We start from the raw sequence: 24,720 nt of genomic DNA, 5'->3' as shown, positions 1-24,720 counted from the left end.
AGAGTGCCAGAATGTCACAATATACGCCCGTCACAGCAAATTTCTTTACTCTAGCACCTGTATTTGCAGATGTAATTTTAATTTTGTGGTTGTTTAGTAATCATTGTAATTCTTTTGTTTTTCTAAGTCCACAAAAAAACTCCTTACCAGGTAGAGATACCTTAAAATACACCTAAAATTAGAAAGTAACAACTATGTTGTACCACAGAAAAGTGGTCTTGGTTTTTCCCTACAGTCAATTATAAAAAAGTTACAATATAAGTTATTTATAGTAACAACTAAGGGAAGTTAATCTTTAAAAAAAAAAAAAAAAAATTCCAAAAAAAAATAATTGTAAGTCCACACAAAAATCCTTACCAGGTAGAGATTGGTCAAAATACACCTCAAAATTGGATGTAACATGCATGTTGTACTACAAAAAATGGTCTCGATTTTTCCCTACGTCTAGTAATGAAAAAGTTACAATATAAGCTATTTATAGTAACAACAAAGGGAAGTAATTCTAAAGAAGGGAACTGCGCATGACGCTTCGTCTCATGATGGTGTATAATTGTGCTAAGTTACATCAAAATCCCTCTATGCATGAATAAGAAATGCTTTGGACAGTCATTTTTGTATCTGACCTTTGGCCTCTAAGTGTGACCTTGACCTTAGACCTAGGGACCTGGTTCTTGCGCATGACACTCTGTCTTGTGGTGGTGAACATTTGTGCCAAGTTACATCAAAATCCCTCCATGCATGAAGAAGAAATGCTCTGGACAAAGTTTTCATTCTTGTATCCTTTGACCTCTAAGTGTGACCTTGACCTTAGTCCTAGGGACCTGGTTCTTGCGCATGACACTCCATCTCATGATGATGAACAATTGTGCCAACTTTCATCAAAATCCCATTATGCATGAAGAAGATATGCTCCGGACAAAGTTTTCATTCTTGTATCCTTTGACCTCTAAGTGTGACCTTGACCTTAGACCTAGGGACCTGGTTCTTGCGCATGACACTCCGTCTCATGATGATAAACAATTGTGCCAACTTTCATCAAAATCCCTCAATGCATGAAGAAGATATGCTCCGGACAAAGTCATACTTGAATTTGACCTTTGACCTCTAAGTGTGACCTTGACCTTAGACCTAGGGACCTGGTTCTTGCGCATGACACTCCGTCTCATGATGGTGAACAACTGTGTCAAGTTTCATCAAAATCCCTCCATGCATGTCGAAGATATGCTCCGGACAAGGTCTGTGGACGCCGCCCGCCCATCCGCCCACAAGGGGCGTTCCCATAATACGTCCCGTTTTTCAAACGGGCGTATAAAAAGTTAGAAAAATACCTAAAATACTGAAAATCTAAAAATAGGATTTCTAAAAATAGACTAATTCCTGGAATTTAAGGGGAAGAAACTCAGTACAAAAGTTAAAAAAAGGTTACTTCCCTTTGGCTCTAAGCCAATCAGAATGAGATATAGTGAAAATACATCAAAATTAACCTTAAATTCTAGGTAAAAGGGGAAACAATTCAAGAAAAGTTAGTGTCAGAGTTATGCACCGTGTGTCACATGATGTGGGTGATGAGGTGGAACATCTATTTTAAGTTTGAATCAAATCCATTTTGTAATAATTGAGATATAGTGAAAATACATCAAAATCAACCTTAAATTTAAAGTAAAAGGGGACATAATTCATAAAAAATTTATGTCAGAGTTAAGCACCTTATGTCACATCATCTGGGTGATGAGGTGGAACAACTATTTTAAGTTTGAATCAAATCCATTTAGTAATAACTGAGATATAGTGAAAATACAACAAAATTAACCTTAAATTCGAAGTAAAAGGGGACATAATTCATGAAAACTTGGTGTCAGAGTTGTACACCTTGTGTCACATGATGTGGGCACATGATGTGGGTGATGAGGTGGAACATCTATTTTAAGTTTGAATCAAATCCATTTAGTAATAACTGAGATATAGTAAAAATACAACAAAATTAACCTTAAATTCTAAGTAAAAGGGGACATAATTCATGAAAACTTGGTGTCAAGAGTTATGAACCTTGTGTCACATGATGTGGGTGATAAGGTGGAACATGTATTTTAAGTTTGAATCAAATCCATTTGGTAATAACTGAGATAATAGATTTCGGGACGCGACGGGACGGGACGCGACAAAACTGCCTCCTATATACCCCCCTCAAACATGTTTGGTGGGGGTATAATAATTTATTCTTTAACCTTTACCCTGATGGACTGGTCCAGCATTCAATTTGGGCAATACCATTTATTTTTTGAAGGGGTGTTCAATGAAAATTTACTGACTGAATAGTGAACAGTGCAGACCATGATCACCCAGCATGGATGTGCAGGCTGAGCTTGGTCTGCACTGGTCGCAAAGGAAAAATCACTTGGTGCCAGCAGGCTAAAGGTTAAAATGCCAGTCAAAACATGCAATATGAATATGATCTGTTGCATTATAAGGCACTCTGACAGACTGCTTTATACCAAACAAAATATATACTTAATAGTGAAATTTCTTGCACCTAAATTTGCTTGGAACTGAAAATGTTTGGATCAGAAATGTTTCCCTAAGATTACCAGCTTATTCTGAAAAAGATTTGGGGAAATTACATGAAAGCCAAGTTCATCAAACAGCAAACAGTTTTAAGCTGCAAAATTTAGTACACTAACCTTGATCTTGATCAAATGATTATTTTCTTATTACCTGAAGAGGACTCAGACCATCTGACCTGTCTTCTAACCAGGTTTTGTGAAAAACCATTAAGTAGTGTATAAAAGTTAATTAAAAGTTTTTTTCTGATTTTAGGTCTGATGTCCCTTAAAAGGGACAAAGCAGAACCATTACAATGATACTACAAAGTTTGGTAAGTTCATTCAAGCTGTTCATGAGAACGAAGTCATTAAAAGGTAATTTTATTTTTAGCTCTAATAGCCCCTAAAAAAAGGCCAAGTGTCCCAATCTGAACAAACATAAGAAAGGAACCTAACAATGACGCCACAAGCCAAGCCTGATGAAGATTCAGCCAGCTGTTCATCAGAAGAAGTCATTTAAAGGCTTTTTTCTGATTTTTTGTTAAAGGTATTTCTATTTTTAGCTCTAGTGGCTCCTAAAGGGGCTAAGAGCCCCAAATTGAACAAATGTTGGGGTTACTGATGCTCAAGACAAGGTTTAGTTTACATCAAGCAGTTCATGAGAACTTATTTAAAGGTATTTCTGTTTCTAGCTCTAACAGCCCTTGAAAAGGGGCCTAGTGTCCCCAACTGAACAATGTTGGTAAAGGACCTTATTATAATGCTAAAAAATCGAGCTTGCTGAAGATCCATCAAGCAGTTTATGAGAAGAAGTCATTCAAAGGCATTTATATTTTAGCTCTAGGAGCCCCTAAAATGGACAAGTGCCCTCATTTGATCAAACTTGGGTGAGCCTTTTAAAATGCAGCTAAAGATAAAGTGTGATGAAGTTCAATCCAGCAGTTCATGGGAAGAAGGCATTTTAAGGTATTTCTATTTTAAGCTCTAGTGGCCCCTAAAATGAGTCAAATCGCTCCCATTTGAACAAATTTGAGAAAGGACCTTAAAATGATGCTACAGACCAAGGTTAATGAACATCCATTGAGCAGTTCACGAGAAGAAGTTTAAAGTTGGTTTTTTTCATTTTTAGCTGTAGTGGCCCCTAAAAGGGACCGAGTTAATTAATTTTTAAACAAGAGCTCCGCCAAGCATGGCAATATATGCGCGAAGGGTTATATCAGAGGAGGATGGGAGCAAAATTTAAAGAACTTGACTGTTGAAGCCCAAAGGACAGGAAGAACAAAGGGAAGAAATTCAAAAAAAAATTCTAAGTCAATAGAAAAAAAATCTACGTCCACAAAAAATCCTTACCAGGTACAGATTTGTCAAAATACAACTAAAACTTGCAGGTAACATCCATGTTGTACCACAGAAAAGTGGTCTCGGTTTTCCACTACTGCCAGTAATAAAAAAGTTACAAAATAAGCTATTTATAGTAACATAAAAGGAAAGTAATTCAACAAAAAAATTATTGTAAGTGAATAAAAAAGGGATCAGCCAAATAAAAACAAGAGCATCGCAATGCAGAGCAATATACACAGAAAACAAAGTCATATGACCTTTGACCCCTAAGTGTGACCTTGACCTTGAAGCGAGCCATCTGAAACATGCGTTCTGCACATTGTCTCGATGTGGTGAACATTTGTGCCTAGTTTCTTTAAAATCCTTCAAACAGTTCAAGAGTTACAGAGCGGAAACGAAACAAAGTCATAAGACCTTTGACCCCAAAGTGTGACCTTGACCTTGAAGCGAGTCATCCGAAACATGCGCTCTGCATGTCGTCTTGATGTGGTGAACATTTGTGCCAAGTGTCTTTGAAATTCTTCAAGGGGTTCAAGAGTTAGAGCGGACACAAAATTGCTAATGGTTGGACGGACAGACGGACACCGGCGTCATAACATAATACCTCCCTTCGGGCATATAAAAACTTGATAGAGGATGTTACTGACCAAGTTTGGTGTAATTCTGACCAGTAATTTCAAACGAAGGACGGTGGACAACGGACCATCCACCTATACTAGAAGCTCACCCTGAAAAAAGTTCAGGTGAGCTAATAAAAACAAAAGGACCATAGTGGCCCTAACTCTTTCAATCAACCTTGACTAATTGACCTTGAAGATATGTATGACACACTGAACTATGAATGGTAATGTCTCTGTTTAGAATACATAAACATACAAGAGCTATCACAAGAGACACCAAGCTCAACTATTTTGTTGGTTGGATAGAAAAACTGGGCACATCTGAGAAGCTGGGGCTGTCACTGGATTGTTTGATGACTACAATGTGGATGGTGATTATGGACAATATTCTGTGTCAAATGTATTTAGTAACAACAATGATAAAGTGTATCAAAACATTAACTAATAAATATAAAGGGACATAATTCTGCAAGAGTAATGCAGCATGTGTCATATCATGTGGCTAATAATGTTGAACAACTATTTTAACTTTGAATCAATCTATTTAGTAACAAGAGGGTCATGATGGCCCTAGATCACTCACCTGAGTTACACTGCTTGCTTGAAAAGTGTTGGTAAATGGTTATGCAAGGAAAATATCTACGGAATTATTTTGAAATAGTGTCAGAGTTTTCTGACAAGAATATATCAAATGTTTTTTACTTAATAAATATGGGCTGGTAATGTGTGTGGGCCATAACTCTGATCTGGCTGAGTGAAATCTCTAACAAAACATTGTGTACCACTTCAAATACTGAATAATATTGCTGTAATGTTACATAACAGTTTTTGCCAGACATGCAACACAAACTGTGAGGCCCTTTTAATGCATATCTTTGACTAAGTTTTGGGTCATAACTCTGGTCTGGCTGTGTGAAATTCTAACATCAGGTGCACAACTTACATGCTGAATAACAATTTTGTGAGGTTTGATGACTTCAGGCCTTTTTGGGATATGCACATCATATATTTGGACCAACAGATGAATGGACAAGGGCCCCCACCACTTCACCCAAACAGAAGCTTTGGGGGCCATAAAAACCACCTTCAATTGTGATTCCAATAGCTCTTTTATGAAAATTGTTGATGCTAACTGGATGGATAAGCATCCATTTTTACTTACAGTCATCAACAAACTGGATGGATAAGCATCCATCTTTACTTACTGTCATCAACAAACTGGATGGATAAGCATCCATCTTTACTTACAGTCATCAACAAACTGGATGGATAAGCATCCATCTTTACTTACAGTCATCAACAAACTGGATGGATAAGCATCCATCTTTACTTACTGTCATCAACAAACTGGATGGATAAGCATCCATCTTTACTTACTGTCATCAACAAACTAAATGGATAAGCATCCATCTTTACTTACTGTCATCAACAAACTGGATGGATAAGCATCCATCTTTACTTACTGTTGATCCATCTTTACTTACTGTCATCAACAAACTGGATGGATAAGCATCCATCTTTACTTACAGTCATCAACAAACTGGATGGATAAGCATCCATCTTTACTTACTGTCATCAACAAACTAAATGGATAAGCATCCATCTTTACTTACAGTCATCAACAAACCGGATGGATAAGCATCCATCTTTACTTACAGTCATCAACAAACCGGATGGATAAGCATCCATCTTTACTTACAGTCATCAACAAACCGGATGGATAAGCATCCATCTTTACTTACAGTCATCAACAAACTGGATGGATAAGCATCCATCTTTACTTACTGTCATCAACAAACTGGATGGATAAGCATCCATCTTTACTTACAGTCATCAACAAACTGGATGGATAAGCATCCATCTTTACTTACTGTCATCAACAAACCGGATGGATAAGCATCCATCTTTACTTACTGTCATCAACAAACCGGATGGATAAGCATCCATCTTCACTTACAGTCATCAACAAACCGGATGGATAAGCATCCATCTTCACTTACAGTCATCAACAAACCGGATGGATAAGCATCCATCTTCACTTACAGTCATCAACAAACCGGATGGATAAGCATCCATCTTCACTTACAGTCATCAACAAACCGGATGGATAAGCATCCATCTTCACTTACAGTCATCAACAAACCGGATGGATAAGCATCCATCTTTACTTACAGTCATCCCTGACCCTCTGTTAGGGCTATACTAGAGAACATGGTTGATATAAGAAGTTTCAAAGTCTTACTTGATATGATCTGGTGTTGTCCCACAACAGCCTCCTATTATGTTAATTAAACCATCTTTGGCAAAGCTCTGAAATTAATTTAATAACATGGTAAGGTGTGTCTGCAGTTCCCTGGGAGGCCTAACTTTACAAAAAAGATATCTATATTTACATGCAGAAACATATAAATCTATGCGAATAATAGTGACTTACAATATTGCATGCCTCTGAACACCCAATCTGACTAAAGTACTTGATCTTCTAAACGAAGATCTGAGAACGACCCATTCACATTCGTCTTCTGTATATTTTGGATTTCCATTATTGCTATTTTTATGTTATCCAATCAGACGACTTGTTCGATTGTCAAAGGATAAGAAAAATATGCGGTTATTCCAGGACTCGAACCCGGGACCCCTCGTTTACAAAGCAAGTAGCCTACCGACTGAGCTAACCGGCTATCTGATACATTACGACATAAGAATTGTAAATATCAAAAGTCAATGCTACATGTAGATTTGCAAGATGTTGTAAGCTAGGCTCTGAATGGCTAGCGAAAGAGCCGTCAGAACGAGGCAATGAATAGGTCGTTTTCAGATCCTATGCGTAGCGTAATATAGGAGATGTACTTTAGTCAGATTGCTGAACACCAAACAAACAAATTATACAAGATGTCTCCCAAATGCCTCAAAATGACCCATGTCCCTATAATAGCATGCTTATGTACTCATTGAAAAGAAACGCTTTTTTGGAATTACACAGTTTAATTGTGTAAAAGTACAACTTAAAATCGTAACCATTTTCACCATTAACATGGATCATCAGGAGAATGATAATAATGAAGCAATTTATGTAAATAATATAACAGGGCCATCCAGACTCACCTCACCTGAAATTAACTATGTGACCTTGAATATATGTATGACACTCTGAATCATGAATGGTATAAGTACCACACAGTATTATGGCGTTTTTATTTTTACAAGTTTGTAAACAATAGGGTCATGATGACCCTGGATCGCTCACCTAAGAAATATGAGCTACATGTTTCAAATGTCAAACTGATGATTTTTAGATTTTTTTAGGAAGATTTTCCAATGTACAATCAAGTAACCCCTGGGGCGGGGCCAATTTTGCCCTGGGGGTCATGATTTGAACAAAGTTTGTAGAAGTCTACTAGGCAATGTTACATATCAAATATCTAAGATCTAGGCCTTCTGGATTATTTTTAGCAAATTTATGAAGTTTTCCCTATGTACAATCAAGTAACCCCTGGGGCTGGGACAATTTGACCCTCGGGGGTAAAGATTTGAACAAATTTTGTAGAGGTCCACTAGGCAATGCTACATGTCAAATATCTAAGCTCTAGGCCTTCTGGTTTATTTTTAGAAAATTTAGAAGATTTTTCTATGTACAATCAAGTGACCCCTGGGGTGGGGTCAATTTTGACCTTGGGGGTTATGCTTTGAACAAATTTTGTAGAGGTCCACTAGGCAATGCTACATGTCAAATATCTAAGCTGTAGGCCTTCTGGTTTATTTTTAGAAAATTTGTGAAGATTTTCCTATGTAAAATCAAGTGACACCTGGGGCGGGGCCAATTTTACCCTGGGGGTCATGATTTGAACAAAGTTTGTAGAAGTCTACTAGGCAATGTTACATATCAAATATCTAAAATCTAGGCCTTCTGGTTTATTATTAGCAAATTTATGAAGATTTCCCTTTGTACAATCAAGTAACCCCTGGGGCTGGGTCAATTTGACCTTCGGGGGTCAAGATTTGAACAAATTTTGTAGAGGTCCACTAGGCAATGCTACATTTCAAATATCTAAGATCTAGGCCTTCTGGTTTATTTTTAGAAAATTTTGAAGATTTTTCTATGTACAATCAAGTAACCCCATGGGGTGGGGTCATGATTTGAATAAATTTTGTAGAAGTCTACTAGGCAATGCTACATGTCAAATATCTAAGACCTAGGCCTTCTGATTTATTTTTAGAAAAATTTTGAAGATTTTCCTATGTAAAATCAAGTGACCCCTGGGACGGGGTCAATTTTGACCCCAGGGATCATGATTGAACAAATTTTGTAGAGGTCCACTAGGCAATGCTAAATGTCAAATATCTAAGCTCTAGGCCTTCTGGTTTATTTTAAGAAAATTTTGAAGACTTTTCTATGTACAATCAAGTACCCCATGGGGCGGGGTCAATTTTACCCCGGGGGTCATGAATTGAATAAATTTTGTAGGGGTCCACTAGGCAATGCTACATGTGAAATATCTAAGCTCTAGGCCTTCTGGTTTATTTTAAGAAAATTTTTGAAGATTTTCCTATGTAAAATCAAGTGAACCCTGGGGTCGGGTCAATTTTGACCCCGGGGGTCATGATTTGAACAAAGTTTGTAGAGGTCCACTGGGCAATGCTACATGTCAAATATCTAAGCTCTAGGCCTTCTGATTTATTTTTTAAAAATTTTCAAAGATTTTCCTATAGAAATCTATGTAAACTCAAGTGACCCCTGGGGTAGGATCAATTTTGACCCCGGGGTCATGATTTGAACAACTTTAGTGGAGGTCCACTACGCAATGCTACATGTCAAATATCTAAGCTCTAGGGCTTCTGGTTTTTGAGAAGAAGATTTTTTAAGATTTTCCTATGTAAAATCAAGTGACCCCTGGGGCGGGGTCAATTTTGACCCCGGGGTCATGATTTGAAAAAACTTGGTAGAGGTCCAATAGGCAATGCTTCACACCAAATATCTAAGCTCTAGTGCTTCTGGTTTTTGAGAAGAAAATTTTTAAAGTTTTTCCTTTGGTTGCCATGGCAACCAGAGTTCTGCATGGAATTCAATTCTTTGAACAATTTTTGTAGACCTTCAAACAAGGAACATTCCTGTGAAGTTTGGATGAAACTGGCCTAGCAGTTTATGAGGAGATGTCGTTTAAAGTAAAAGTTTATGGCCGGACGCCAGACGGTGAGTGATCAGAATAGCTCACCCTGAGCCTTTGGCTCTGGTGAGCTAATAAACAGTCAACAGCTTTCTTGTTTAAAACAAAATATATATGAATGTAGATTGATAGCTGGCTTGTTGGTGCAGGGAAGGAGTTGATGGCAATGTGATCATTTTATAGTGATACTTTTCACAGTTCAAATCTTGCATCCATCTAAAGTATTTTCCATTTATATTATTTGCATTACATACTTTGTGTAAATTTGTTTTTCTTGAGTTTCTAATTTATTTTTTTGTTCTTATTTTCATATAAAATTGGTAGTATCTTTGAATTTCATTACCGAAATGGCAATGCTATTTGAAATGAAGTATAAATTGTCATAAAACTTGTTGCACTTTTTAATATCACAGGAGAATTCCAAAAAACTTTATATCATACACGAGGGGAAGTGTATTTAAACATAATAACATGATAATAATGACATGTTTCAGTTCGTTAATTAGTGTGAGGTTGGGACTATAACTAACTTGAGCTGTCTTCCTTGAAATTTATAGAAAAATAAGAAGTCTATGTAAAACTTGGGACCCCCAGGGCAGGGCCTCTTTTCACCCCAGGGGCATAATTTGAATAATCTTGGTAGAGGACCACAAGGCAATGCTACATATCAAATATCAAAGGCCTAGGTCTTGTAATTTCAGACAAGAAGATTTTTAAAGTTTTTTCCTATATACGTCTATGTAAAACTTAGGACCCCCTGGGCAGGGCCTCTTTTCACCCCAGGGGCATAATTTGAATAATCTTGGTGGAGGACCACTAGGCAATGCAGCATACTAAATATCAAAAACCTATGCCTTGCAGTTTCAGACAAGAAGATTTTTGAATTTTTTTTCATATGTAAGTATATGTAAAACTTGGGACCTCTGGGGCAGGGCCTCTTTTCACCCATGGGTAATAATTTGAACAATCTTGGTAGAGGACCACAAGGCAATGCTACATACCAAATCCCAAAGGCCTAGGTCTTGTGGTTTCAGACAAGAAGATTTTTAAAGTTTTTCCCTATATAAGTCTATGTAAAACTCGAGACACCCGGGGTGGGGCCTCTTTTCACCCCAGGGGCATAATTTGAATAATCTTCATAGAGGATCATAAAATGATGTCACATGCCAAATATTGAGGCTCTACGCCTTGTGGTTTTGGACAAGAATTTTTTTTTTAAAGTTTAGCCTTTCGGTTGCCATGGCAACCAGAGGTCTGTGTGGAATTCAATTCTTTGAATAAATTTAGAATGGGACCACCCAAGGAACATCCAGGCCAAGTTTCATCAACTTCCACCTAACAGTTTCAGAGGAGATGTTGTTTAAAGGAAAGTGTGGATGGACGCAGGACAGATGGACGCCGGACGATAAGCGATCACAATAGCTCACTCTGAACACTGGGCAGGGCCTCTTTTCACCCCAGGGACATAATTTGAATAATTTTGGTAGAGGACCACTAGGCAATGCAACATATTAAATATCAAAAGCCTATGCCTTCCAGTTTCAGACAGGAAGATTTTTAAAGTTTTTCCTATATAAGAATATGTAAAACTATGGACCCCTAGGGCAAGGCCTCTTTTCACCCCAGGGTAATAATTTGCACAGTCTTGGTAGAGGACCATAAGGCAATGCTACATACAAAATATCAAAGGTCTAGGTCTTGTGGTTTGAGATAAGAAGATTTTTAAAGTTTTTTCCTATACAAATCTATATAAACCATGTGACCCAGGCCTGGGCAGGGCAATATTTGACCCTATGGGGATATTTTGAACAAACTTGGTAAAGGACCAATAGATGATGCTACATACCAAATATCAAAGCCCTAGACCCTGTGGTTTTGGACAAGAAGTTTTTCAAAGTTTTTCCCTATATAAGTCTATATTAACCATGTGAACCCCTGGGGCAGGGCAATATTTGACTCTAGGGGGATAATTTGAACACACTTTGTAAAGGACCAATAGATGATGCTACATTCCAAATATCAAAGCCCTAGGCCCTGTGATTTTGGACAAGAAGATTTTCAAAGTTTTTCCCTATATAAGCTTATATAAACCATGTGAACCCCGGGGTAGGGCCATATTTAACCCTAGGGGGATAATTTGACCAATCTTAGTAGAGGACCACTAGATGATGTTACATACCAAATATCAAAGCCCTAAGCCATGTGGTTTTGGACAAAAAGTTTTTAAAAGGTTTTCCTATATAAGTCTATGTAAATCATATGACGCCCCCAGGGCGGGACCATATTTGACCCTAGGGGGATAATTTGAATAAACTTGGTAGAAGACCATTAGATGATGCCACACACCAAATATCAAAGCCCTAGTTACTGTGGTTTTGGACAAGAAGATTTTTAAAGTTTTTCCTTTTGGTTGCCATGGCAACCAGAAATCTGCATGGAGTTCAATTCTTTGGGCAATTTTGATAGGAGGCCACCTAAGGATAATTTCAGTGAAGTTTAGTGTAAATCTGCCCAGTAGTTTTGAAGAAGAAGATTTTTGAAATATACAACATAGCCATATAGGGAAAATAAGCCCCGCCCCCCCTGGCGGCGATGTTTTTTACTGAAACAGAATGGCTTAGAAAATTTTGGTAGAGGGTCTCCTAGAGATCATTTCTACAAAATATTTTTGAAATCTGGCTAACAGTTTCTGACAAGATGATTTTTAAAGATTTTCCTTTTGGTTGCCATGGCAACTTAAGTTCTGCTTGGATTTCAATTCTTTGGGCAATATTGAAAGGGGGCCACCAAAGGATCATTCCTGTGAAGTTTGGTGTAAATCTGCCCAGCGGTTTTGAAGAAGAAGATTTTTTTTACAAATTGTTGACACACAACACACGATCCACAACGGACATCAAGTGGTCACAAAAGCTCACCTTGAGCCTTTGGCTCAGGTGAGCTAAAAATATTGTTTACAATGTTTGCCACTAGAATGTTTATCTTCTATAGTGAATCCAGCTTTCTGAAACAGACTTATTATTTTGTATAAAACATGTCACTGAATATTGCTGAAATCACAGATTTTTGAGAAAAGTGAAATAACTAGAAAATGCTTTTGTAAAAAAGCGCATGTCTCCCCCAATGCAAAGTCCTATAGGCAAGAAGTCAATAGGGGTCAGGAGCGAAAGTCAAAGAGACACTGATGGTTGGCTGCAATAGGGATCATCTACTTGGCATGTCCAGTCATCCCGCTAAATTTCAACACTCGTGGCCTAGTGGTTCTCAAGTCACTGTTCAGGCTCCTGTGACCTTGATCTTTGATCAAGTGACCTCAAAATAAATAGGGGTTATCTACCCTGCATGTCCAATCATCCTATTAAGTTTCAACATTGTAGGTCAAGTGATTCTCAAGTTATTTCCAAAAAATGATTTTACATGAACAGGCCACTGTGACCTTGACCTTTAATAGACTGACCCAAAAATCAATAGGGGTCATCTACTCTGCATGTTCAATCATCCTATGAAGTTTCAACATTCTGGGTCAAGTGGTTCTCAAGTTATTGATCGGAACTGGTTATCAATGTTCAGGCCCCTGTGACCTTGACCTTTAACAGAGTGACCCCAAAAACAATAAGGGTCATTTACTCTGCATGAACAATCATCCTATGAAGTTTCAACATTCTGGGTCGACAGGTTCTCAAGTTATTAATTGGAAATGGTTTTCCATGTTCAGGCCCCTGTGGCCTTGACCTTTAACAGAGTGACCCTAAAATCGTTAGGGTTCATCTACTCTGCATGACCAATCATCCTACGAAGTTTCATCATTCTGGGTCAAGTGGTTCTCAAGTTACTGACCTGAAATGGTTTTCAATGTTCGGGCCCCTGTGACCTTGACCTTTCACAGAGTGACCCCAAAATCGTTAGGGGTCATCTACTCTTTATGAACAATCATCCTAATAAGTTTCAACATTCTGGGTCAAGTGGTTCTCAAGTTATGACCGGAAATGGTTTTCAATGTTCAGGGCACTGTGACCTTGACCTTAATGGAGTGACCCCAAATTGATAGGGTCATCTACTTTGCATGTACAATCATCCTATGAAGTTTCAACATTCTGGGTCAGTGGTTTCTCTAGTTATTGATCAGAAATGGTTTTCAATGTTCAGGCCCCTGTGACCTTGACCTTTGACGGAGTGATTCCATAATCAATAAGGGTCATATACTCTTTATGACTAATCATCCTATCAAGTTTCAACATTCTGGGTCAGGTGGTTCTCTAGTTATTGATTGGAAATGGTTTTCAATGTTCAGGCCCCTGTGACCTTGACCTTTAACGGAGTGACCCCAAAATCAATAGGGGTCATCTACTCTTCATGACCAATCATCCTATGAAGTTTCAACATCTGGGTCAAGTGGTTCTCTAGTTATTGATCGGAAATGGTTTTCAATGTTCAGGCCCTGTGACCTTGACCTTTGATGGAGTGACCCCAAAATCAATAGGGGTCATCTACTCTTCATGACCAATCATCCTATGAAGTTTCAACATTCTGGGTCAAGTGGTTCTCTAGTTATTGATCGGAAATGGTTTTCAGGCCACTGTGACCTTGACCTTTGATGGAGTGACCCCAAAAACAATACGGGTCGTCTACTCCAGCAGCCCTACAACCCTATGAAGTTTGAAGGTTCTAGGTCAAATGGTTCTCCAGTTATTGCTTGGAAATGAAGTGTGACGTACGGACGGATGGATGGACGGAAGGACGGATGGACAGGGCAAAAACAATATGTCCTGGGGGAGACATAATTATTTTAACATATTTAGGTCACATAGAAATGTTTTTAGTAGAGAGCACAGCCGAGACCACAAAAATATACTGACCAGAGGTCTAGCTTGTTTCACAAAATTTATTGTTTAATTTGGTTGACAACTGAGCCCATACTGAAAATTTGAGATTTATTTAAAAATTCAGTTAAAAACTGAAGGTTTCCCATACCCACAATGTTTACATCAGACATATTCTTCAACAATGAATAAACTGTAAAATACTGCTTGCAGTTTGATAAAACATTACTTTCTGAAGAAAGAAAATTTGGAATTTATACCATTTACAAACTTCCAGTTTCAGGCCATTTCTGGGCAAAATTAAACCTTCTTTTTTGGTGGGGGAGGGGGAGGTGGGTGCACAAAAAGGGTAAGGCAGCATGAAAAATTAGGTGTAGAAAGGGATGATCAATTAGTTAGGTGTTGAAGCATCTCAGTTTACAGGTGGTTTTACATATCCTGTTGATTCTTAACAGCATAAGCGCTACAGATGTTACCTTTAACTGAGCAGCCATCATTTCAGGTGTCTCATCATACTCTCCAAATGTGTTTGGTAGACCTTAAAATATACAGTCATAACATCAGAATAAAATTAGAACAAGAAGCAAATTACCTAAGTTGCTCATCTGAGGAGGCCACATACCTTTTCTCCTTGTTTCTGACCAAGTCTGCAATTTACTGAAAAGTTTTTCAAATGCTTGCTGTAACAGTCCCAAAATATGTATAAGTTAGAAGATACATACAAGTGTGTTACCGGCTGGTATCATCATACGTGGGGGTATCTCAGGGAACATAATCTGGGTAGCAAACAAGCCTCTTTAAGTACTCAAAGCATTTGGGATGGGAAATACTGTTTTTCCGCGTCCCGTATTAAGCACGATTTTATGACCTCGTATGACCTTATGCAACCTGAATAATGTACCAATTGGATTTCCTGGTATTTCTGTACTCTAGTCGTTTTTGGTTTTGAATAAATACTTGAATAGTATTTGAAATATTTCGAGTAGCTTTAAATAAATGTTCTTGACATAATATTTGTTTGGATCATCCTTACATAGATCTATTTTAATTATATATAGATTTAAGGGAATCCTATAATGTGTTTTAGGAAAAACACATGTGCCTATAAAACTGTGAGCGGTACCCATGTGCAACGGAATTTAGAGCACGGTTAACCATTCGATACCAGAATTTAATAAACACAATACTTAAAAAGAAAATTCCGCAATCATGCGATAAGTACTGTATACATGGCAGTCTGAAAGACAGCTAAATCCCCCGCCACTGGTATGGATAGTGCAAGGGTAAACCTTTGACCTTGACCTTGAACTGACATGGCTGACCCATAAATTCTGCACATCGTCTAGATGAGGTGATCATTTGACCCAAGTTTCATGAAAATCCTAAAAGGGGTTTAGGAGATACAGAGCTCAAACCTTTGACCTTGAGTTGTGACCTTGACCTTGTGTTGACATGGCTCACTCATGAGTTCTTGATGAGGCGATCATTTGACCCAAGTTTAATGTAAATCCTTCAAGGGGTTTAGGAGATACAGAATGAACACAAAATGGAAGGCTCAAACCTTTGACTCTTAAGTTGTGACCTTGACCTTGAGCCGGCATGGCTGACTCATGAGGTCTGCACATCGTCTTGATGAGGTGATCATTTAATCCAAGTTTCATAATTATCCTCCAAGTGGTTTAGGAGATACAGAGCGGACACAAAATGGAAGGCTCAAACCATTGACCTTGAGTTGTGACCTTGACCTTGAGCCGACTCATGAGTTCTGAACATCATCTTGATGAGGTGACCTTGAGTTGTGACCTTGACCTTGAGCCGGAATGGCTGACTCATGTGTTCTGCATATCGTCTTGATGAGGTGATCATTTGACCCAAGTTTCATGATTATCCTTCAAGGGGTTTAGGAGATACAGAGCGGACACAAAATGGAAGGGTCAAACCTTTGACCTTGACTTGTGACCTTGACCTTGAACTGACATGGTTGACTCATGGGTTCTACACATCGTCTTGATGAGGTGATCATTTGACCCAAGTTTCATGATCATCCTTCAAGGGGTTTAGGAGATATAGAGCAGACACAAAATGGAAGGCTCAAACCTTTTACCCTAAATTGTGACCTTGACATTGAGCTGGCATGGCTGACTCATGGGTTCTGCACATTGTCTTGATGAGGTGATCATTTGACCCAAGTTTTATAAAATTCCTTCAAGGGGTTTAGGAGATATAGAGCGGACACAAAATGGAAGGCTCAAACCTATGACCTTGAGTTGTGACCTTAACCTTGAGTCGACAAGGCTGACTCATGGGTTCTGCACATCGTCTTGATGAGGTGATCATTTGACCCAAGTTTCATGAAAATCCTTCAAGGGGTTTAGGAGATATGGAGCGGACACGAAAGTGTTACGAACAGACGGAAGGACGGAAGGAGACCATTCCTATAACCCCCCACCATTTGTGGCGGGGGATTAATAAACAAACTTGAGAAAGGTAAAACCACAGGCAATACAACTCAAGTCTGGTGGAGATCCATCAAGTGGTCTATCAGAAGAAATTTTAATTTTCAGATCTGTTCTGTCAAGTGGAATCATTTGAATATAACTGAGAAAGGTCCATCTAAGAATGCTTCTCACCAAGTAAAGCAAAGATCTTTCAAGTGGTTCATTGTTTAAAGACATTTTTCTTGTTTTCTCTAGGTGCTTTAAAAGTCAACCAGAACAGAACGATATGATCCATCATCTGGTTCATCAGAAATAGTTCTTTAAAGGCTGAACACCACTAAATCCAGCTGTTCTTTATTTCATATAAACTCACTTCATAACGGTGTTTCAACATTTTCTAGCATATCAGATTTTCAGAGACTTATATTCCCATAAAGAACTAGATCGCTACTTTAGAAAAACAAAAAGAAAAGGGGCTGTTAACTTTTATATAAGAAAACTACAGTTTGTTAAATACAACCCGCTGAATTTACTACTTTTTGCTTCTTTCAATTTCTCTTTTCGTGACATTAAATTCTTACACCGCCATTTTTATCTAGCATGCGATAGGAACATGCCGATTTCATTAGAATGCAAAGTGATACATACTGAAACGCGGTAGGGTAAAAGTAAGCACGTTGCTGCCGAGAAAATGCACTAGGAAAGGAAAAAAGATTAGTACTATTTATATTTGGACTACTTGTGACTAGACCTGCGGAGGCTTACATTCTATTTGGTAGTGATCAGCCTTAAAGGAATTTCTGGCTACACAGATCCATTGAACAAATTTTAGAGAGAACCATACAAGGATGCTACAGACTAAGCATAGGTAAGATCCATCAAGTGATTTATCATAAGAAGATGTTTAAAGGCTTTTCTCTATTTAGCTTTGGCAGCCAGTAAAAAATGGCCAAGCAGAGTAATTTCAATACATTTCGGCAAGTACTTTACAAGGATGCTTCACCATATGACAGACAGATTTGACTTTGCTGTGACCTTGATCTTTGACCTACAGGTCTGGTTCATGTTCTCTGCACATCACCTCATCGCCACTTCCATATATGCCAAGATTAAAGTCAATACCTTTTACTGTTATTAAATTATGCTCTGGACAAGAAATATCACAAATTTAGATCTTTGAGCTCCATTTGTGACCTAGACCTTTGACCTACCTATCTGGTTCATACTCCCTGCACATCATTTCATCGCCACCTAACTATACACCAAGTCAATATCATGAATGGTTACTGAGTTATGTTGAATAATCAAAGGGCAATAAGTCAGTGAAAAATCATCAGACAAAACAGGAAGATAATATGCACATCCTAATATCCTCTTGATAGTAAAGCTCCCTATGGAGTATTGCTAAATTACAACCCGTGGTTGCTGAGAAATACTCTGAACATTTTAGAATTGAACTATAGTATACTATTTTTGAATAATCAAAGGGCAATAGCTTGGTGAAATATCATCCGACCATAACACAAAGATAACATATGCATCTTTTCTTGATAGTAAAGTTTCCTATGAAGTTTCACTAAATTCCAAATGGTGGTTGCTGAGAAATACTCGAGACAAGTACAGTGCATTTGCGGTACTATGAATCGCAATTTAACAAAATACCATTATACTACAAAAAGGTGTCATGGTCCCGGCTGCTCTCCTTCTGATTTCTATCTTACAAAGTTGCGGTTATAGGAAAATTTAATTTAACAAAAAAATGCGCTCCTACGAATATGTTGTTATGCCCTTAAAGGCTGTTTTCAACTTGTTTCAGTTGCAGTTTTATGAATACCTGTACTGGCCAAGTTTTCACACCTTCAATTCTTAATGTGTCATGTTCGTACTAAGTCAAATGGTCATCACGGTGAAGCTTGAAAAACGCTTTAGAGTGGAAAGTGTCACTATGCCTTAGCTGGGCGTAAACAGTAATTAAAGTGTGGAAACTTACAAATCAAATGCGAAACACATAAAATTATGATGTACACTATGACACAAGTTACCGTACTTGACATTAGGGTGATTATTTTTTTGTCCTATAAATACTGGATCGGATGGCTCACCAGTCAGTCATCTGCTTAGATATCAACATGTCTCATACATTCACTACATAAAGAAGATAAGAATAAATATTAAAGTCTTGATTGTCTGTACATTGTCGTTTTATTATTCCAAACTATTCAGTGAAGGGTCCAGGTCATCTGGAAGGATAGTTGTATCGGAAAAGGCTATTTATGCTTTTCTATACATTTAACATTACAGATACCCTCTGAGTTCATATTCGGATCAGATTTGTACTTTTTTTGTAGTAAACCCAGCTGTACATATAAATTTGGTATACATATACTCTGATACGAAAATCACAGGTGTAAATATCACAATGTGTAGATATTACATTTAAACAGTTGTTAAGATGTGTAGATATTATGGTGTCCCATAGCGAAATTTCCAATGCTGCACTCGATCGAAAATGCGATATTATGCAAAAAATGCTGCCGGTCCCTTGGCCTTTCATAGGACTGCGATTGTACTGTTTAGTACTATAGTATACTACTATTAAAAAATCAAAGGGCAATAACTCAATGAACAAGGAGCTGCGTTCAATAAACGCTTGATGCCCCCAGTTGCATCCTTGTCGACAGATTTTGCACCTAAGTCCAAAACGAGGTCGAGGTCAAGGTCAAACTGAGGTCAGGTGATGTTTGAAGATGAGGAATGGTCACAGTTTACATCTGTATTAGTATCAATTCATTCTTGTAAGGGGTATTGATGCTAGACGAAACGGTCCCATTTGGTTAACCTCGTACGGACGGACGGACAGGACAATCACTATATGCTCCCGCATCAGTAGATGCTGGGGGCATAAAAATCATCTGACCAGAACAAAAAGACAATATGCACATCTCCTCTTGATAGTGAAGTTTTCTATGCTATGAAGCTTCACAAAATTCCAACCAGTGGTTATATTATTATTATACCAGATTTATATATCACCCTTTTCATGATAACACGTTCAAAGGCGCTTTACATATAGCAAATGCAGCCACACAGAGCGTGAAATTCATCCTCTACTAGTACAGACAAAGAGCGATCTGACCAGAGGGGCAAAGTGAGATAATGATCCCAGAACAGATAAAGAGACATTCTTTTTAGATACAAGCCTGTCTGGCTAACGTAGCCTAGCTCTTTGTGAATAGACAATCAGGTTCTTTAATGTGCCCGGTGTATAGCACCGATACATACTAAGCCGCCTTTCCTGGGAAGAACCAGTACAGGCCACTTAGTTAGGTGGGAGGCACTCGAGAGCATCTCAGAAATTTCCAGTGCCAGGACCAGGATTCGAACTCCAGACCTCTGGATTGTCAGTCAAGCGTGTTACCACTAGACCATCAGCCCACCCGAAAGTTGCTAAGAAACTAGAGCTATCACTAAAGGTGATGAATGTACCCCCCGCATGCACTGACACAGTACATTGAATTTGACACACACAAGACTGCATAATTATGTGGACTGTATGTATACAGTATAGTAACAAAAAACAAAGTCCCATAACTATGTAGAATATTTATCTAAAAGAATGTAACATGCACCATGCACAACTAGGGTTGGTACTGATCACTTGTGTGAAGTTTCATTAAATTGTGTGCAAGGGTTTGGTAGATTAGGCACGCACAAGATTGCATATGCAGGCTGTATGTACATAGTATGTTAACAAGAAACAAAGTCCCATAACTCTGCAATTTTTGTCGCTGAAAGAACCTAACATGCCCCATGCACAACTACTGTTGTTACTGATCAGTTGTGTGAAGTTTCATTAAATTGTGTCAAGGGGATGAGGAGAGATGGTGCCCACAAGGTTGTGTCTATGTATATAGTATAGTAACAAAAAAACAAAGTCCCATAACTCTGCAAATTTTTTTTCTGAAAGAACCTAACATGCCCCATGCACAACTACTGTTGTTACTGATCACTTGTGTGAAGTTTCATTAAATTGTGTCAAGGGGATGAGGAGAGAGGTGCGCACAAGATTGTGTCTATGTATATAGTATAGTAACAAAACAAGAGGGCCAACATGGCCCTAGGTCGCTCACCTAAGAAACACTCCATAACAGTGTAAAACATGTTTGACCTAGTGATTTCATGGAAACAAATATACTGACCAATTTTCATTAAGATTGGACCAAATAATTGGTCTCTTGTGATAAAACAAGCATTTTCTTAGATATGACCTAGTTTTTGACCCTAGATGACCCATGTTCAAACTCGACCTAGATTTTATCAAGGCAATCATTCTGACCAAAATTCATGAAGATCAACTGAAAAATACAGCCTCTATCACATACAGAAGTTTTTTTCCTTGATTTGACCAGTGACCTAGTTTTTGATCTCAGATGACCCATATTCAAATTCGACCTAGATTTCATTAAGGCAATCAACCTGACCAAATTTCATAAATATCAACTGAAACAAGAGGGCCAACATGGCCCTAGGTCGCTCACCTAAGAAACACTCCATAACAGTGTAAAACATGTTTGACCTAGTGATTTCATGGAAACAAATATACTGACCAATTTTCATTAAGATTGGACCAAATAATTGGTCTCTTGTGATAAAACAAGCATTTTCTTAGATATGACCTAGTTTTTGACCCTAGATGACCCATGTTCAAACTCGACCTAGATTTATCAAGGCAATCATTCTGACCAAAATTCATGAAGATCAACTGAAAAAACAGCCTCTATCACATACAGAAGTTTTTTCCTTGATTTGACCAAGTGACCTAGTTTTGATTTCAGATGACCCATATTCAAATTCGACCTAGATTTCATTAAGGCAATCAACTGACCAAATTTCATAAATATCAACTGAAAAAAAACAGTCTCTATCGCATACACAAGATTTTTCTTTAATTTGATCTAGTGACCTAGTTTTTGACCTCAGATAACCATATTCAAAACCGACCTAGTTTTCATCAAGGCAATCACTCTGACCAAATTTCATGAAGATCAATTGAAAAATACATCCTCTATTGCATACACAATGTTTTTCTTTGATTTGACCTAGTGACCTAGTTTTTGATCCCAGATGACCCATTTTCGAGATCAGCCTAGATTTTATCAAGGTAATCATTCTGGCTAAATTTCATGAAGATCAGTTGAAAAATACAGCCTCTATTGCATACACAAGGTTTTTCTTTGATTTGACCTAGTGACTAGTTTTTGACTCCAGATGACCCATTTTCGAACTTGTCTAAATTTCATCAAGGCAATCATTCTGACCAAATTCATGAAGATCAATTGAAAAATACAGCCTCTCGCATACACAAGGTTTTTACGTGATATGACCTAGTGACCTAGTTTTTGACCCCAGATGACCCATTTTCGAATTCGGCCTGGATTTCATCAAGGTAATCATTCTGACCAAAATTCATGAAGATCAAATGAAAAATACCGCCTCTATCGCATACACAAGGTTTTTCTTTGATTTGACCTAGTGACCTAGTTTTTGACCCGAGATGACCCATTTTCAAACTCAGCCTAGATTTCATCAAGGCAATCATTCTGACCAAAATTCATGAAGATCAATTGCAAAATACAGCCTCTATCACATACACAAGGTTTTTCTTTGATTTGACCTAGTGACCTAATTTTTGACCCGAGATGACCCATTTTCGAACTCGGCCTAGATTTCATCAAGATAATCATTCTGACCAAAATTCATGAAGATCAATTGAAAAATACCGCCTCTATCGCATACACAAGGTTTTTCTTTGATTTGACCTAGTGACCTAGTTTTTGACCCGAGATGACCCATTTTCGAACTCGGCCTAGATTTCATCAAAGTTATCATTCTGACCAATATTCATGAAGATTAAATGAAAAATACAGCCTCTCTCGCATACACAAGGTTTTTCTTTGATTTGACCTAGTGACCTAGTTTTTGACCCGAGATGACCCATTTTCGAACTCGGCCTAGATTTCATCAAGGTTATCATTCTGACCAATATTCATGAAGATCAATTGAAAAATACAGCCTCTATCGCATACACAAGCTAAATGTTGACAGACAGACGACAGACGACAGACAGACGACGGACGCCGGACATCGAGCGATCAGAAAAACTCACCTGAGCATTGCTCAGGTGAGCTAAAAAAACAGTCTCTATCGCATACACAAGATTTTTCTTTAATTTGATCTAGTGACCTAGTTTTTGACCTCAGATAACCCATATTCAAAACCGACCTAGTTTTCATCAAGGCAATCACTCTGACCAAATTTCATGAAGATCAATTGAAAAATACATCCTCTATTGCATACACAATGTTTTTCTTCGATTTGACCTAGTGACCTAGTTTTTGATCCCAGATGACCCATTTTCGAGATCAGCCTAGATTTTATCAAGGTAATCATTCTGGCTAAATTTCATGAAGATCAGTTGAAAAATACAGCCTCTATTGCATACACAAGGTTTTTCTTTGATTTGACCTAGTGACCTAGTTTTTGACTCCAGATGACCCATTTTCGAACTTGGTCTAAATTTCATCAAGGCAATCATTCTGACCAAAATTCATGAAGATCAATTGAAAAATACAGCCTCTATCGCTACACAAGGTTTTTACGTGATATGACCTAGTGACCTAGTTTTTGACCCAGATGACCCATTTTCGAATTCGGCCTGGATTTCATCAAGGTAATCATTCTGACCAAAATTCATGAAGATCAAATGAAAAATACCGCCTCTATCGCATACACAAGGTTTTTCTTTGATTTGACCTAGTGACCTAGTTTTTGACCCGAGATGACCATTTTCAAACTCAGCCTAGATTTCATCAAGGCAATCATTCTGACCAAAATTCATGAAGATCAATTGCAAAATACAGCCTCTATCACATACACAAGGTTTTTCTTTGATTTGACTAGTGACCTAGTTTTTGACCCGAGATGACCCATTTTCGAACTCGGCCTAGATTTCATCAAGATAATCATTCTGACCAAAATTCATGAAGATCAATTGAAAAATACCGCCTCTATCGCATACACAAGGTTTTTCTTTGATTTGACCTAGTGACCTAGTTTTTGACCCGAGATGACCCATTTTCGAACTCGGCCTAGATTTCATCAAAGTTATCATTCTGACCAATATTCATGAAGATTAAATGAAAAATACAGCCTCTCTCGCATACACAAGGTTTTTCTTTGATTTGACCTAGTGACCTAGTTTTTGACCCGAGATGACCCATTTTCGAACTCGGCCTAGATTTCATCAAGGTTATCATTCTGACCAATATTCATGAAGATCAATTGAAAAATACAGCCTCTATCGCATACACAAGCTAAATGTTGACAGACAGACGACAGACGACAGACGACAGACAGACGACAGACAGACGACGGACGCCGGACATCGAGCGATCAGAAAAACTCACCTGAGCATTGCTCAGGTGAGCTAAAAACAAAGTCCCATAACTCTGCAAATTTTTTTTCTAAAAGAACCTTACATGCCCCATGCACAACTACTGTTGGTACTGATCACTTGTGTGAAGTTTCATTAAATTGTGTCAAGGGGATGAGGAGAGATGGTGCGCACAAGATTGTGTCTATGTTTATAGTATAGTAACAAAAAAACAAAGTCCCATAACTCTGCAAATTTTTTTTCTTAAAGAACCTAACATGCCCCATGCACAACTACTGTTGGTACTGATCACTTGTGTGAAGTTTCATTAAATTCTGTCAAGGGGATAAGGAGAGATGGTGCGCAC

The 24,720-nt window shown here is 38.1% G+C and overlaps 1 protein-coding gene across 2 annotated transcripts in view; it reads right to left on the bottom strand.

Annotated features, from left to right (window-relative positions):
- The window catches only part of LOC123566171 (methionine synthase-like), a 149,417-nt gene that overhangs the window by 85,763 nt on the left and 38,934 nt on the right, over nucleotides 1-24,720 (bottom strand). For both annotated transcript variants that reach the window (XM_053549113.1, XM_053549110.1), the window contains exons 9-10: nucleotides 14,960-15,021; nucleotides 6,744-6,811 (exon numbers count right to left, since the gene is read on the bottom strand). In XM_053549113.1, the coding sequence (XP_053405088.1) occupies nucleotides 6,744-6,811; nucleotides 14,960-15,021 (130 nt within the window). The remainder of the gene's footprint in view (nucleotides 1-6,743; nucleotides 6,812-14,959; nucleotides 15,022-24,720) is intronic.

Source organism: Mercenaria mercenaria, chromosome 1 (assembly GCF_021730395.1).
Source record: "Mercenaria mercenaria strain notata chromosome 1, MADL_Memer_1, whole genome shotgun sequence".
Taxonomy (NCBI): Eukaryota; Metazoa; Mollusca; class Bivalvia; order Venerida; family Veneridae; genus Mercenaria; species Mercenaria mercenaria.
The sequence above is the reverse complement of the archived record's forward strand: the minus strand, read 5'-3'. Positions and strand labels throughout refer to the sequence as shown.